We start from the raw sequence: 17,329 nt of genomic DNA, 5'->3' as shown, positions 1-17,329 counted from the left end.
CCCGCCCCCCCTGAAACAAAAAAGACCACAGTGAAAAACTTCTCAAAAGCCGATTTCACACTTGTAAAAACTAGTGTGGTCTCCTTTAAGGCCCCTGAGCCAGTGGTAAACATTACTCAAACCGCTGAATCACTTACAAATGCCTTCTACCAGCACCTACAGGACTGCATGGATCAGGCAATCCCAAACAAAACTAAGACTCCCTGTACCAAAGGCAAGCGTCCAGTCTGGTGGACCCCAGCCATAAACAAGCTCTACAACAAAAGGAGGAAGCTACTACAAGATAGAGCAAAATCCTTGAAAGGTAAGACACCTTTGATCATTATAAGTAAAAACTAAGAGCTCTCATAAAATCATCCAAGGCAAATTTTGAGAGAAAAATCGCCAAGGACTCTAAAGACAATCATAAGGCCTTCTTTAGCTATGTTAGAAACCTAGGTGGAAACTCCCAGATATGCTCAGAATTAGTTCAAAATGATGTGAAAATTACTGAACCTACACACATTGCTAACATACTGGCTGACAGGTTCAGTGCAAACTTCTCCCCCCCCCCAAAAGGAGAGATATCTATTCCAGAGGATTGTAGCCCCCCAAACATCTCCAACGCCCAGGTGAGAACTGCCCTCACTAAGGCAAAAACACAGCATCCATGGGACGGATGGTGTCCCCGGCTGTGTGCTTCATGAACTCAACGAGGAATTAAACCCACAGTTAGGACAGCTGTTTAATCTTAGCCTCACCTCAGGATCGCACCCAAGGAGTGGCGCACGGCGACTGTGGTCCCACTTCATAAGGGCGGTGCCTCCACAGACCCTGGAAATTACCGCCCCATTAGCTTGACAAGCCTTATCTGCAAAGCCATGGAGAGGATCATAATGGAACTCATAAATAGACATAGGGAACTTGCAGACTTTGGATCCAACCCAGTTTGGCTTTGTCAAAGGCAGATCCTGCCTCTTAAACTTGGTTGACTTTTTTGAGACAGTCACCAAGGCCATTGATGAGGGAAAGGCAGTCCATACAGCCTACCTCGACCTGGCAAAGGCCTTCGACACAATACCCCACTCAGGTATCATCAAAAAACTCATCAGCTTGAATGTAAACCCATACATCACAAAATGGGTTGCAAACTGGCTAAGTGACAGAACCCACAGGGTCAGAGTTGCTGGAGCCATGTCAGACTCTAAGCCTGTAACCCATACATCACAAGATGGGTTGCAAACTGGCTAAGTGACAGAACCCACAGGGTCAGAGTTGCTGGAGCCATGTCAGACTCAAAGCCTGTCACAAGTGGTGTCCCACAGGGCTCAGTCCTGGGTCCACTCTTGTTCGGCATCTACTTTTCTGAAGTACAAACAAACACAGGAGGGTTATGGCTGACAAAGTTTGCAGATGACTGCAAACTGGGCGCTATAGTCGAAAACACATCTGACACAGATATCCTCCAGAAGGGCCTCACAGAAACGGATAACTGGTGCCAGAGCCATGGCCTGAAGTTAAACGCCAAAAATGCATAGTCATACCCTTCGGGAAAAACAAGGTTACCCCTAGCTACCATATAGGTGGCAATCCACTGAGCACAGAAAAAGTCATCAGGGATCTGGGGACCCAAGTTGACAGTAGCCTTTCGTTTGACACTCATGTTGCTAAAGTAGTTAGGAAAACCTTCTATATCGCCCACCTGATCATGAAGGGATTCACATCTAGATCAAGGGAGGTCATCGTCCCTCTGTACTCATCTCTCATTAGACCTATGATTGAGTACAATGCCCGTTGGAATGTATCTGACCAGACACCTGCTGCAGCTTGAAAGGCCCCAAAGTTCCTCACCAAAAGGATAAAGGGTCTGAAAAATATGTCTTATGCTGCCCGACTGAAAGAACTCCAGCTCTATTCAGTCTCATACCGCTTGCTCAGAGGTGACCTGTGCCTGACATATAAGGCCATGTCAAACCCAGATTTGATGAATATGCTTCACCTCAAAAAATCTAGATCCCTCAGAACCACAAGGGCGGGAGACTTAAACCTTGACACGGTTATAAATAGAACGTGCTGGAGGGACAGATTCATCACCCAGAGACTCCCTATGCTGTGGAACAAAATCCCGGTACATGTGAGGCAGAGCACCTCGCTGGCCTTGTTCAAGAGGAATCTTGACCAATGGATGGGAGATCGCAGATATACCCCAGGGATTACTTCAGTGTCACTGCTTGACAGAGGCACAGAAAAATGATAGGCATAGTTTTTATTCAAACTAAAGGGGTGGCGAAAGCCACATAACTATGGGCTAGGCTTATAAATGCCCTTGGGCAGATAGCCTAGTATGAACCTATGAACCTATGAATAAAGATCCATCAGATCCAGCTTTCATACAGGGCCATTTCAATACTAAATCATGATTATGAAGTGTTCATGTCTATTATGGCTAAAAGAACGGCAAACGTTATGCCAAAATTGATAGATATGGATTAGTGAGGTTTTGTGGAGGGGAGGCAAACATTTGACAACATTAACAGAACATTGATGATCCAGAGGGAAGCAGAATGTAAGAAAATACCATTGCTGGTGGTGGTGGGTCTTGATGCAGAGAAAGCATTTGATAGAGTAAGCTGGGAGCAGAGTAATGGAAGCATTTGCATTTACTAAAAAAATTATAAGGTTGATTTAGGAGGATCTATGAGGGATCAGAGGCGCAAATTAAAGTGGATGGAGTCCTCTCTGATAATTTCTGCTTGAGCAGAGAAAGCAGCCAGGGGTGTCCCCTTTCCCTTATTATTTGCATTGTATTTAGAACCATTGGCAAAGAAAATAAGGGACTCCATAATTCAAGGATATAATTGCTATGTTAGTCAGGAAAAGCTGACTGTATTTGCAGATGATATTATTTTATAGCTGACAAAACAGGAAAGAGACATTACAGTGTTGTGGAACATTCTGAGACAGTTTTATGTCTTAATAACCTCACACAAGGTCCGGTCAACATGCAGCACCCAATGAAGGCAGCCACACCATAAAGATAAACGACAGTTGAAAAACGACAATTTGCCAAATAATAAAACAAGATTTATTCCAATAGTCAGACTGAGCGCTTTCTTTTCCAGACAGGACACTTCATCACATCCTATTGTGTTTAAAAAGATACATCCATTAATTGACTGGTTAAATCAGAAATGATCTCATTAATTGACTAAAAAATATACATATTATAAACCCTATCATGTCACATAAAAAAAATCAAGTAAAAACTTTAATAACTTAAAAGTTAAAAACACAAATGTACATATATATGTATATATAGGTGTGTAAATTCTTGTTTTATTTAATAACAATTAGCTTTGAGTTTGAGCGCTGGTTTCAAAGAGACATGGTCATTAAGTCCAGGATGAAAACATGCATGCATTCATCCTGGACTTAACGATCATGTCTCGTTAATTCCTGTCTCCTGGTTCTGCCTTCCTAACTCTGTAATCAAGTCTTCAGCAGGAATCTATTAATTTGCCCTCCACAGGATCCCGTTAAGAGAGGTTCTTTGCATCCACCTTCATCCAAACTGTGATAGAGTTTGTGGTTTTAACTTTCAGCTGTTTTTATTTGGGGAGGGGGCGAGTCCTGCTGCTGATAACCATCAGCCCTCCTTACAGTATTTTAGGTCATTCATTCCTTATGAGGCAAAAAACATTTTTGGCTCATTCATTCCCTGTTTGGGGAGATGGTTATTTTGTTAGCCATCAGGGCCTTTCTGCAAATGGATCTAACCCTGTAGCTGTGGGTGCTAACATGAACACCTGCTGCCCCACAGAAGGCCTTGCTGTGACAACCCCACACACACGTGAATGAGTCTACATGCTGTGGAAGACTACCATCACTGCCCTAGCAGGACTAGTCTCCCCTTCCCTAGTCCACAGCTGTATTCATTGCCTGCATGTCTGTGCTTACATGATGGTGACTGGTTGGAAACTTCACCACTTCCCCCACCCCAAGGATGGGGGAGCCACTGTTGGCCACTCCCTCCCTCCTTCCTTTAACTTTTGATGCTTCCACCACCTAACCCAGTAATCGAAGTCTGGTTGTACAGTTGTAGTCATGGTTTTATCACCTCAATACCATAGAGCCAGAGTTTAATGGTCAGCTGTTTCCTAAATTTCTGATTCTGTTACCATTTTAGTTTTCATCTTAATAATTCCTGCTATTTTTAGACTGTTTATGGAAATTGTTTTAAGTTTGTTTTATTTGGTTTACAGTGGTGTGTGTGGTATATTTGATTATGAGAATGTAATTCATTTTGTTTTCTCATTACATTGTTTTTCAGATGTACTCAGAAGGCAGTGAATCTGTACCTCAAAACAATGAAACAGCACTTCATTATTTTAAGAAAGCTGCAGACATGGTGAGCTGATGAAGTTATTTTTTTTTTTATTTTTTCATGGTGTTTTTCAGAGGATAAGTTTGACTTATTTTTGGACTGCTTTAAAATAACATTTTCAATCTTTTATTTGCATTTATTTCCAGAAGTGGCCCCACTGCTTGTATCTGCCTTTACTGCAACACGCAGGTCCAAGTCCTTCCTTAAAGTGTGGCTTTTAATGTAATCTACAGCTGATGATGTGGTATTGTACCTCCCCAGCTGCAGACTTAAGGGACCTGTACAACAGATTTACGACTGCATCTATCTTGGGTCTTTCTCTTCCCTCAAAAGAAGCCCAGGGATTCATTAGCGATTCATTAGCACTCGTGGAGGCTTCAAGCTTAAGTGTGCACTATTGTAGCAGGTTAGCATGTTGAGTAGCAGCGCTCATGCATGCTGTTCATTGCACTTACATGATTCCAAATACTGCTTTGTGGCCAGCAACAGTCTTGCTGGCCATGAAATAGTGCTGGAAGCACGTGCATACAGTGTAAACAGCACGTGCTCACAGTGTAAACAGAAGTATGTGCCTGTATGTAGGTAAACGTATTATGCGAGCACAAGCAGGCAGCTTATATGAGGGGAAGGCAAGTGACTTCTAAGCATGTAGATGCAGGGAACATGCATTTGGATAATTTACACAGAATACAATGTGAACAGTGCAGGGATAATTATGAGGGGTGGGTAAATTGGAGAAATGTACTCAGTTAATGCATTCAAATGTGATGATGCTAGAAAGAGACATTTTTCAATAGGAAGGCTTCCATATTAACAGTAATAGTAAATAATCCTGTTTGCAACTGTTTACCCAATAATATACATTAAAAATGGACATGCTAACAATGGATGTGAGAGGGACACTATGCAAAATTGTACAAAAGGGGAGTAAATGTTGATAACATGCTGAGTTGAGGTAATGGCAAGGACAGTGGATATATTCGGGTTTGTTCAAATACAGTGCAGTTATTCAGCAGATATGTTAGGATCCAGTCACATACAGTGCAGTTATTCAGCAGATATGTTAGGATCCAGTCACATGCAGTGCAGTTATAGAGTGGATGCATTAGGATCCAGTCACATGCAGTGCAGTTATAGAGTGGATGCATTAGGATCCAGTCACATACAGTGCAGTTCTTCAGCAGATACGCTAGGATCCAGTCACATACAGTGCAGTTATTCAGCAGATATGTTAGGATCCAGTCGCATGCAGTGCAGTTCTTCAGCAGATACGTTAGGATCCAGTCACATACAGTGCAGTTCTTCAGCAGATACGTTAGGATCCTGTCACATACAGTGCAGTTTTTCAGCAGATACGTTAGGATCCAGTCACATACAGTGCAGTTATTGAGTGAGTGCATTAGGATCCAGTCACAGTGCAGTTATTAAGCAGATACATTAGGATCCAGTCACATATAGTGCAGTTATTGAGTGTCTGCATTAGGATCCAGTCACATACAGTGCAGTTCTTCAGCAGATACGTTATGATCCAGTCACATACAGTGCAGTTTTTCAGCAGATACGTTAGGATCCAGTCACATACAGTGCAGTTATTGAGTGGATGCATTAGGATCCAGTCACATACAGTGCAGTTATTCAGCAGATACGTTAGGATCCAGTCACATACAGTGCAGTTCTTCAGCAGATAAGTTAGGATCCAGTCACATACAGTGCAGTTGCTGAGTGGATACATTAGGATCCAGTCACATACAGTGCAGTTATTCAGTGGATACATTATGGGCCATTCACATACAGTGCAGTTATTCAAAGGTTCATACGTGTGTACTACGCTATTGGCCCTGGAGCCTTTATAAGCCTAGCCCATAGGATTTCCCTGGCATTGTGCCACCCAACCTTAGTTCCCAGTGCCTCTGTCAGGTAGAGCCACTGGAGTGATCCCTGGGGTGAATTTTCTATTTCCCTTCTACTCATCAAGAGTTCTCTTGAAGACGGCCAGTGAGGTGCTCCGCTTGACATGTATGGGAAGTCTATTCCATAGCATGGGCAGTCTCTGGGTTATGAACCTTGTCCTTCCAGCTTGTTCTGTTGATTGTGGTAATGAGGTTGAGGTCTCTGGAGCATGTAGTGCGGAGGGATTGAGATTTCTTTAGATGTAGCATTTCTAACAGAGCTGGGTCAGACATGGCAGTGTAACTCAAGCAGAGATCGCCTCTAAGTAGGCGATATGAGACAGAGAATAGTTGGAGTTTTTTGAGTCTGTCCATATAGTTGTTGTAGGTGTCTAGTGTGGTACATGCCAAAAGGGACATTGTACTCGATGATTGGCCTAATGAGGGAAGAGTAGAGGGAGACCATGGCCTCTTTCTTCCCGGATGCAAAACCCTTAGTAATGAGGTGTGCCACATAGAAAGACTTTCTGACCAAAGTGGCAATGTGGTGGTCAAAAGAGAGGTTGCTGTCAACCTGTGTTCCCAGATCTCTTATGACGCCTTCTGTGTTCAGTGGACTACCATCGATGTGGTAATTCATGGGAACCGGGTTTTTCCCAAAGGTATGACGACGCATTTTTTGGCATTGAGCTTAAGGCCATGGTTCTGACACCAGTCATTGGTCTCAGTGAGGCCTTTCTGTAGGATGTCAACATCACTTGGGGAGTTAATTATTGCTCCCAGCTTGCAGTCGTCTGTGATCTTTGTCAGCCAGAGTCCCTTCCTGTTGGCCTGGACTTCAGAGAAGTTGATACCAAACAGGAGAGGACCCAGGACCGAACCCTGTGGAACTCCACTCGTGACTTATCGACAGTCTGACTTGGAGTCAGCTACTTTCACACTGTGGGTTCTATCTGTGAGCCAGTTTGCATCCCACCTAGTGAAGTAGGGATTGATGCCTAGCTTAGTGAGTTTTTCAATGATTCCTGAGTGGAAAATGGTATCAAAGGCCTTGGCTAGATCAAGGTAGGCTGTATGAACCACCTTGCCTTCATTCACAGCTCTGGTGACTGACTCAAAGAAGTCAACCAGGTTGAGCAGGCATGATCTACCCTTCACAGATCCAAACTGTGTGGGATCCAGAGTTTGGAGGTTCCCCATATCTTTTTTATTAGGTCCATGATGATGCGTTCCATAGCTTTGCATATCAGACTTGTCAGGGTAATGGGGTGATAGTTCCCAGAGTCTGTAGTCACTCCTCCTTTGTGAGAGGGATGACTTTAGTAGTGCACCATTTGGTAGGGACAAAGCCTGAGGTGAGGCTGTGATTGACAGGGCACACAGGTGAGGTGCCAGTTCACTCTGTAGTTCATGTAGAACACAGCCAGGGATAGTGTCAGGTCCCATAGAAGCTGTTTTCTTGGCCTTGGAAAGTGCTGTTTTAACCTGTGCAGCAGTAATACTGGGTGCCTGGCAATCTACTGATATTGTGATTGGTCCTTTGGTGGGAGGAGCGAGGGGTAAAGTTGGCACTGAATCTGTCAATCAGTATATTGGCAATATCTGTTGGCTCGGTATAGGAGTTGCCATTGTACAACAGCTCCGAGCAAGTCTGGGTATTGCCGTGGAGATTCTTTACATAACTATAGAAGGCCTTATGGTTGTCTTTACTATCTGCTGCAATTCTGTTTTCATAGCTAGCTTTACAGGATTTTATGAGGAATCTCACCTTTTTGTTGAGGCTAAGGGAGTTTTTCCAGTCTTGGGACTTCACCTTATTTCTCATCAGTTTCCTCCTTCTGTTGTAGAGTTTGTTTATGTCAGGGGACCACCAGATTGGCTTCCTTCTGGGGACCACCAGATTGGCTTCCTTCTATTGGGTATGGCAAGATCTATGCATTTCTGTATGTGTTCGTGCAGGGCATTACTGTATGATTCGGCAGTCATGCAGCTGTTCTACAATTGCATGGGTGCCGTGAAGTTAGCCACCTCTGTTTTTAGGAGCCCAAAGTTAGCTTTGGCAAAGTTTTTCATGGTGGTTACCTTTGTGTGGGGGGTGTGAGGGATGTGGATTTCCAAGGTGATTAGTTTGTGGTCGGATCTCACCAGGGAGGAGTTGACTGTTGGTACAGAGCAACGGTCACCCATGTTAATAATGACCAGGTCAAGGATGTTGATACCTATAGTGGGAGTAAGAATGAGCTGGTCCAGGGCATTGGAATTAATGAATTCCAGGAAATGTTGGGCAAGTGTATTGGTAGAGGAGTAGTTTTCCCAGTTAATGGAGGGGTAGTTGAAGTTGCCCAGTATGAGAGTGTTAGGTTGGACCCTAATATTCTCCAGGGTGCTTAGGAACGTGGAGTGTGAGGCTTGGGTCATGGTTGGGGACCTATAGCAGGCTATGACCTGAATCGCTCTCTTACCCAATGCTAGCTGCACCTGAAGTATCTCTGATGCTTCATGTTGGGCTACCAGTCTGGAGGTGTGCACATCCTTTATGAATATGGAAACACCACCGCCTTTGGAGCTTCGGTCCAGGTTCTGGAGCCGAAAGGTATGGAATGAGTTATAGCCTGTTAGTGCAGGGGTGCTATCTGCTGCCTTGAACCAGGTTTCTGTTACAGCACAAATGTCAGTCTTCTCCATTTTAAAGAGTGCTTCGAGCTAGTGCATTTTGAGATTTAGACTTCTAATGCTGAGCAGCATGACCCTCAGATTGCATTTGTTTGTAGCTGTTATAGTGGTAATTTGGTGTTTGGAACACCGCCTAAAAAAGCCACAGCAGGGGTGGCAAGAGCCTTGGCCAGTATCAGGAAGCCCAGGGGTGACAGATGCAGGACATCTCTAGCAAAGCATCTAGAAATGTCAGTAGATATGTTAGGATCCAGTCACATACAGTATATACTTTAGGATCTAGTCACATGTAGTGCAGTTATTCAGTGGAAATATTAGGATCCATTCACATACAATTCAGTTATTCAGTGGAAATATTATGATCCATTCACATACAGTGCAGTTATTCAGTGGATGCATTATGGGCCATTCACATACAGTGTGGTTATTCAGTGGATCCATTAGGATCCATTCACATACATTGCAGTTATTCAGTGGATACATTATGGGCCATTCACATACAGTGCAGTCATTTAGTAGATACGTTAGGATGCAGTCCCATAAAGTGCAGTTATTCAGTCGATACATTAGGATCCAGTCACATACAGTGTGGTTATTCAGTGGATACATTAGGATCCATTCACATACAGTGCAGTTATTCAGTGGATACATTATTGGCCATTCACATACAGTGTAGTTATTAAATATGACCTGTACATACAGGGAATGCATGTGTGATGACTGAATGTAGTGATGTATCCTCTGATTCATCCTATATAAACAAGGCATGAGCCATACAGCAGCTGTGTCATGCACAACGAAAGGTACGTTTTAACATTTGTCACTGGCCAACCATAGATGTAGGAGGAGATATATTATATTGACACGTCTTGGGCAGGTATATTTCTTATATACATGTGCATCTTAAGCAGAAATATAATAGCAATCAAAACACGCAAGTGACAAAAACACAGATCTGGTGACATTGCAGTACTTCTAGGTATCTCTTTGTAAATGGAGCTCATGCAATACAGGATTGTACTGGGCATGCTTACAAGACATTTCAGCAAACACTACCATAATAGCATGTAAACAATGCAAACACAGTTGCATTAATAAATAAATAAAAATCAAGAATAATAACTTTATGCTGAGTTGTTTAAGTAATGTCAGTAGATTCGTAGAGTGTCACCCTTGGTTGTAATTGAACAGCAAGCTGTGTAAGCCCAGCAAATGCAAACGTGTATGAATCACATGCACTACAGTGGAAGCCTTATCTAAGCTGTGAGAGACCAGCTGTCTGATGTCATTACATCATATGACTGCGTTGTAATTTGTATGAGATAAAAGGGCTGGGGGAGGTCTCTCGTACTGTAATTGTACACATTATAACGCGTGTGGATGTCGTTCATGCATAACAGCATTAGGACACATAATGCTTAGTCAGTTGATGTGGGTTTTGAACACTTGAGTATGTGGCGATAGAAGCTACATGATATTGGGAAGAATGAATATGTCAAGATGCCACTGGTGGTACAGTTGTGCGATATTTTAGTCTTTCAAGCTGTGAAATCATTTTTCTTGTTGCAAGGGAGATGTGTGCCTTTCATTTCTTTAAAATAGTGTTGCTGTGTGTGTGTTTCTCACACAACAAAGCCTGCTGCCAGGTGTACGCAGACACACAAGATGCATAATACAGTCATCACTGCGACAGGAGAATGGCAGTCAGGCACAGTGTGCAGATAATCACGGATTCGAACACATGCCTAAATAAGGCACTAGCATTTAGAACATTGTGTCATATCCTCATGTGAAAAACAAATGTCATCCCGTGACATCGTTAACAAAGAAAGTATTTCTGCGTAAAAAAGGAGCAGAAAACGTTATAGTAGGAATCCTTGTCCGTACATGTACAGAGCAGATAGCTGACTGGCATCACTGTTACTTACCTGCACATTCACAGACACAGTGACACAAATGAGTCTTAGGAGTGATGGCTAGATGTGAACACACAACCCAAGATCATAACGTACAGAACACTGCCTGAATCCCACAAGTTCTTTTACAACTGTGACAGTGCATATTTGAGTGGAAGACATCATCATTGTTTCGTACGTTGATGTTCTTCTAAAAATGTATGAAGGTGTTTGAAATGTACAGTAATACTGCACAGCTACACATACTGCATGCATTACAAGCCTTCTGTACACAGAATGACAGACGTTGAATTCAGACCTCTTCCCTCTGTATTACGCAGTAGGGTAACTCGTACAACCACTTTAATGCGGTTCTTTTTTTGATAGCATGATGCAAGTTTTGTGTTTCCAAAAGTGTTTATTTCCTGGGGGTAATACACATTTACAGGTTAATCCTCTGCTAAGCAAAACATGTCACCTGAGTGGGATTTTACTTAAGGACGCCTATGTGGAATTTTACTTAAGGAGTGTTGTCATGGACACGATTGTACATGACAGTATATACACTGACATTATTTACCCAATGTTGATTTCAAACCTCCTGCTCATATATTTACATAATCTATACCACTGAGTGTGACATAATGGTTAAGATGTTTATCTCACAAACAAAAGGTACAGGGTTTGATTCTCAGTAAGGGGAACTGGCTAGGCTTAAAATGGTCCACAAGGGTAGTTAAACTAGTATTTACCTACAAGTACAACACAGAATTAGCCACAAGAACTACAGGAGAACTGTGAGATGTAGGGGCACAGTGTGCAGTTTTAGCATGCTGACCTCATCAGTAAGATGGAGTGATGATGTTTGTGGTAAAAGTGTGATAAGGGGATGGGGCATTGTCTCCCATGTTAAAATCTTGCACTGAGTGGAAGTTGCTACAGCATGACCATTTGGGAAGCTATACATAATGGCTGTTGAAGCCACACACAAAAGTTCCTGAGTCTGAGATTTAAACCTGTTACCTGTCTAGTTTTGCAATCTAGATAACGCATTTTTAGCCGCAGGCACCGCAAGAGTAGTCTGACTCTTAAGGGGATAAAGTGCACTTTTGAAGGGATGGTAGAAAGGATGTTTGTTTTAAAAATGGGATAAAATGCAGAGAGGGCTGTGTCCAAGTTAAATGTATTCTCCTCATTGGAAGTGGATATTGCATATTTGACATTGAAGCGTTACTTATTACACACACACGCACACACACACACAGACACACACACAGACACACACACAGACACACACACAGACGCACACGCGCACACACACACACACACACACACACACACACACACACACACACACACACACACTCAGACACACACACTTCCCATGTTGAGACTTGAACCTCCTGAGTATGTAGTTACACAGTCTAGACTGTGTCAGGTCTGACTTTTAAGGGAAGAGCGTCCACTTTTGTCAGGATGACCTCATCAGTGTGTTGAAGATAATAAGTTTGTGTTAAAAGTGCAATAAACTGCAGAGGGAGTTGTGTCCAAAGTTAACGTTTTGTCCTGACTAGAAGTGGATACAGCACATCTATTGTTGAAGGTTTACGTCCATGGCACTAACACCACACAGAAACCAAATTTGTGACTGTCTGATTCGAACCACCTGTCTAACCAGTTACATAATCTAGAGTGTTAGCTGCAGGCTCCACAGAAGTGTGAATCTTGTTGGATCAAGAGTGCACTTTTGACAGGATAACCTGATCACTGTGTTGCAGAGAAGATGTTTGGGTAAAACCAGGATAAAGAGATGGTAACTCACAGAGGTTACATTTTTCCCGACTGGAAATGATGCAGCATGTCTGTTCAGAAAACTATATGTACTTGATATTGCAGCCACACATAGATGTCCCCCAAGGTGAGAAATGAAGCTCCTACCTATCTAATCACACAATTGAGAGAGAACAGCATTGTTAGCAAGCGCCACAGGAGGAGTCTGACTCTAAAGGGGGGAGAATGCACATTTGACAGGATGACCTCAGCACTGTGATGCAGAGCAGATGTTCCTGTTAAAAGTAGGATAAGGGAGCTAAAGTTAAATGTATTCTATTCAATGGAAGTGGACATAGCAGCAAGCATTGCTTACTTGTCATTATACACCCCCCAAACACACGCACGCACACGCACGCACACACACACACACACACACGTGTTTCCCACGTTGAGGATCAAACCTCCTACCTATCTAGTTACACAATATAGAGAACACGATATTTGCAAGCACCACAAGAGAAGTCTGAGGGAAAGAGTACACTTTCCACAAGGTGACCTCATCATTATTTTGCAGATAGGATAGAATGTTTCTGTTAGAAGTGAGATGAAGTGCAAAGGGAGAAGTGTAAAGTTAAATGTATTGTCCTTAGGGCAAGTAGATCTCGCACTTCTGACACTGAAGTTTTAATTATCTGTCACTATACTCCCCCAACACACACACACACACGCGCACACACACACACACGTGCACACACACGCATACACATACACACACACAAACTCATACACACATATACACATTTCCTTCATTGGGAAGCAAGTGCCACAGGGCAAGTCTGAATTCAGTGATGTGAAACCGCATAGTTATAATTGGTAAAAATCCACTGTTTTGGAACAGTGGTACTGTGCATCACAGGTTTTGGGACAAATGCATATGTGCGTATAGGACAGCATAACATTACTGTGATTGCCACATGTAATGATATATTTCTCTATTAAGATTTTTATGCTGTCCTTCATGTGTACTGAGGTACTGTGAGGGACGTGTGCCTGTTTCACAGTATGTGATGCCAAAGAAGATCACACTTGTAAACCAGTGGATTATCAATGAAACTTTGGCACTTCATTCCAGGATTTTTGCACACTTGTCTTGTCTCATGCTTGCAGAATCTGTACTGACAAGACGGATACTTCTTGTGTAGGACAGTGCACTGCAGAATAACAGTGATGGATTATGTGTGAATAGGTTAACCAACATTGTCACACAGTTGCAAGTGTAAACACTGGAAAGCAGGCTTATCTTGACTGGCTGAATTAACTGAGTCAATATCAGCCTGAAATCAAGATAACTTGTTGTCGAATCTTCCAAGATGGCTGCACACTGAGTAACAGCTTAATTTCGACTCTGAGTGTGAAAATGTAAACTCAGAAAAGAGAGCCAATGAATTTGTCTTTTTGGGTAAATTTCAGTTACTGTCTAAGCGTGCACTGTTTGTTTGCCAGCTTACCCAAAAAGAAAATCAACCACAAAAGGTGAGAAGAAAACACTGGCTGGGATGAATCCTGCAACTGTTCAGCAAAAAGCAGTTCAGGTTCGAGCTTTGGTGCAAGACACAACTTGCAGTAATCTAGAGGAAAAAAGCAAGTCAAATGTGATCAGAGCTGATTAAAATAAAAGAAACCCTGAAGGAGTATATCAACTCAGATAAGAAAAGTCAAGAGAAAATGGAAGAAGCTTTAAACAGATATTAAGAGGAGCTGGTAAAACTGCAAAAAATCGGAGATCAAAATGAAGAAAAGGCTGGCTGAGTATGAGGCCGGTCAAGAAGAGAAGTTTTAAAAATGGCAGAATTAGAGGCAGAGCACATAATGAAAACCTGAGATTTTCTGATGTACCAGAGAAACTGGATGGAACAGACTGTAATAATTGTATAAAAACAAATAAGCAAATGGACTTGTATTCCACAGCAGGAGTCGTCAATTGAAAAGGGCACATTGTGTGTATGTTCCAAACCTGGCTATGAGAAATCAGCCAAGACCTCGAATAGTAAAGATGCAATTCTAACAGCAGAAGGAGTTTATTTTGACAAAAATATGGTAGAAGTACTAATTACTAAAAGTTTGAGAGAGCAGAGTATTTATGGAAAATGATTACTCACTGTACACCACGTATAAGGGGAGTAAATTTATTCTAGCAGCTGAGGAAAGTTGAGAAGCAGATGTGAGATTCAAGTTACTGTATCCAGCTATCTTCAAAATATTTTTTTCCTGGAGTGTTAGTCATTTTTGGATGCAGAATATGCTAAAGAGGAAATAAAAATGCTCACGTTTTGTTGGACAACCCAAACAGGAGTGCTTTCTGCTTCTTATTCTTCTGATAATAAAGTAAAACCTTTTCTAGTGTACCTAAGGAAAATGCTTGAGAGAGAGAAAATATTCAGGAGCTGACTAGAAAAAACAGGATGTATATTTGAAATGAGAAGCTGGAGTTGGGAGTTGGGAATGAACAAGATGAAAACCACCAACTCAAAAATTAATGAATAAATGTGGGGTTACAAAGTATCAATAACATTTTTGAGATATGATGGAACAAGAAAATCTGGAAATGTTGGACCTTTTTGACTTTGTTAAACTTGTCGGGGACTCCAATGCATATGCCCTACTTCATGTCATTAATGTTTGGAAGAACGTTAAGGAGAGAAAAGTGGAAGGAAAGAGGTAACTGCAAGTTGAACATTTTTTGTTCTTAACAGTGCTTTTTATAAAGCATGCCACACGCTGCATGTTATGTAGTAAAGCTTTTTCAGTTATTTTGTGTGTAATAGAAAAAGTAAATGGATGCCCTTTTTCCCTTCATTTCTTTTGGCTCAGTTTTAGGAAATGTAGGTACTGCCATGTAAAAAGAAAATAATTCCTGTACGAAAGAGCATGATACAAGTAAAACTGATATTTTTCATATCAATGAATGACTGAATTAAGAACATTGGTTTGATCTAACAACAAGTTTTAAGTGGAATCAAGTAAATACAAAAACACCAAGTGTAATGATAATTTTTTTTCTTTAGCAAATAGATGTTCACGATATAACATGAGAAGCTTGTAGCTGAAGGTAGTTGTGTGTCAGGGTCTCATGTTTCTATGGGGACAAGCTGATAAGGGCAATAAAACAGAATAATTTTTTCATTGGCTAAAATATGCTTTCTGAAAGCATTCCAGTTGTTTTCTGTATCTGGGAGAGGAATAAAAATAAAGCAAAAAGAGATGGCACTTTGTGTAAACTGAAGAACAGGCTGCACTATGCACCTTGGCATGGATAACTTCATTATAGTTTAATTAAAACATATTAGTGTAGCTGAAAATCTGGGGCATTTCCTATTAGGAGAGTTAAATATCATTATTTGAAGATGTACATAGTTCTGTGTGTTTGTATTAAGTTAACATGTTATGAGGGTTTTCTGGTGGTGTGTTTGATTTTTTGTTTGAGGGTTTTCAATAAAACGAAAGTCTTGTAAGATGTGGCATAGGCTGAAATGGATATAACAAGAAATAATTGTATAAAAGATCAGCCTGCCAAACATTAGTGTAAGAATGTAACACAAAAAGCACAAGTGGGAATACATACATAACAAGTGAGAATAATAACTTCGTCATAATGGCAACACTTTCTGTATTATCTTTGAATGTGAATGGTCTCACAGGTATATACAAAAAACAGAGAGTAGTGAACTATATTAAGAAATGCAGAGATCAAATAGCTATGCTACAGGAGACACATTTGGAATAAACTGAGCATGTTCATAGGTTCATAGGAGGGTACTAGGCTGTTGGCCCTAGGGCCTATATAAGCCTAGCCAAAAATGTACCCTGGCTTTCGCCACCCAAGAAAATTATTTTCCTGTGCCCCTGTCGAGCAGAGCCACAGAAATGATCCCCGGGGTGAATTTCCTATCTCGCATCCAATCATCAAGATTTTTCTTGAAGAGTGCTAATGAGGAGCTCTGTTTGACATAGTTAGTCTGTTCCAGAGTACGGGAAGTCTCTGGGACAGGAATCTATCCCTCCAGCATGTTACGTTTATTGTGGTGACAAGGTTTAGGTCCCTAGAGTGTGTAGCTCAGAGGGATTTGGATTTCTTTAACTGGAGCATGTCCAACAGCTCTGGGTTTGACATACCTTTGTATGTTAGGCAGAGATCGCCTCTGAATAAGCGATATGTGACGGGAGTAAAGCTGGAGTTTTTTGAGACAGTCTGTGTAGGGTATCTGTTTGAGGCCAGTAATCCTCTTTGTGTGATTTTCCAAGATGGCTGCCGACTAGACTAGTCCCTATCCTCAGAGCTCCTCACAGACCAGTATCATCTTTAATTTTTACAACCTGAGACTAATATTTTTCCTCAGTTTTTTTCATAAAAGGATTATACTAAGCTTTTTACATATAGCTGGAATATTTTTGGCTTTGGAATTTTTATTTTGGGTCACATTTTACCTCAGAACAAATTGTGGAGTTATCTGACTTGGGCACCTGCTGCTTCAGACTTTTCCTGGAACTTGTCACCCTGGTAACAGCATCTATTCACTGGGCATGGCTACTAAATCGGAGTCTATGGATTCACAGACCACGAAGGCCAAATTCTCATCAGTTCACTCACCAGAAAAAGATAACACTTCTAAAAGACTGAGAACTTCCAAAAACTCTTCTGAACCTGCCAAAGTAAGTAGCAAAGAATTAAATGACTC

The 17,329-nt window shown here is 41.7% G+C and overlaps 1 protein-coding gene across 1 annotated transcript in view; it reads left to right on the top strand.

Annotated features, from left to right (window-relative positions):
- Window positions 1-17,329, top strand: part of SEL1L (SEL1L adaptor subunit of ERAD E3 ubiquitin ligase) — a 579,007-nt gene that overhangs the window by 308,331 nt on the left and 253,347 nt on the right. The window contains exon 13 of the mRNA XM_044074620.1: window positions 4,310-4,387. Within this exon, the coding sequence (XP_043930555.1) occupies window positions 4,310-4,387 (78 nt within the window). The remainder of the gene's footprint in view (window positions 1-4,309; window positions 4,388-17,329) is intronic.

This window comes from Protopterus annectens, chromosome 6.part0, assembly GCF_019279795.1.
Source record: "Protopterus annectens isolate FY-2018-M chromosome 6.part0, PAN1.0, whole genome shotgun sequence".
NCBI classification, from domain to species: Eukaryota; Metazoa; Chordata; order Ceratodontiformes; family Protopteridae; genus Protopterus; species Protopterus annectens.
This window is presented reverse-complemented; position numbering and strand designations above follow the sequence as displayed.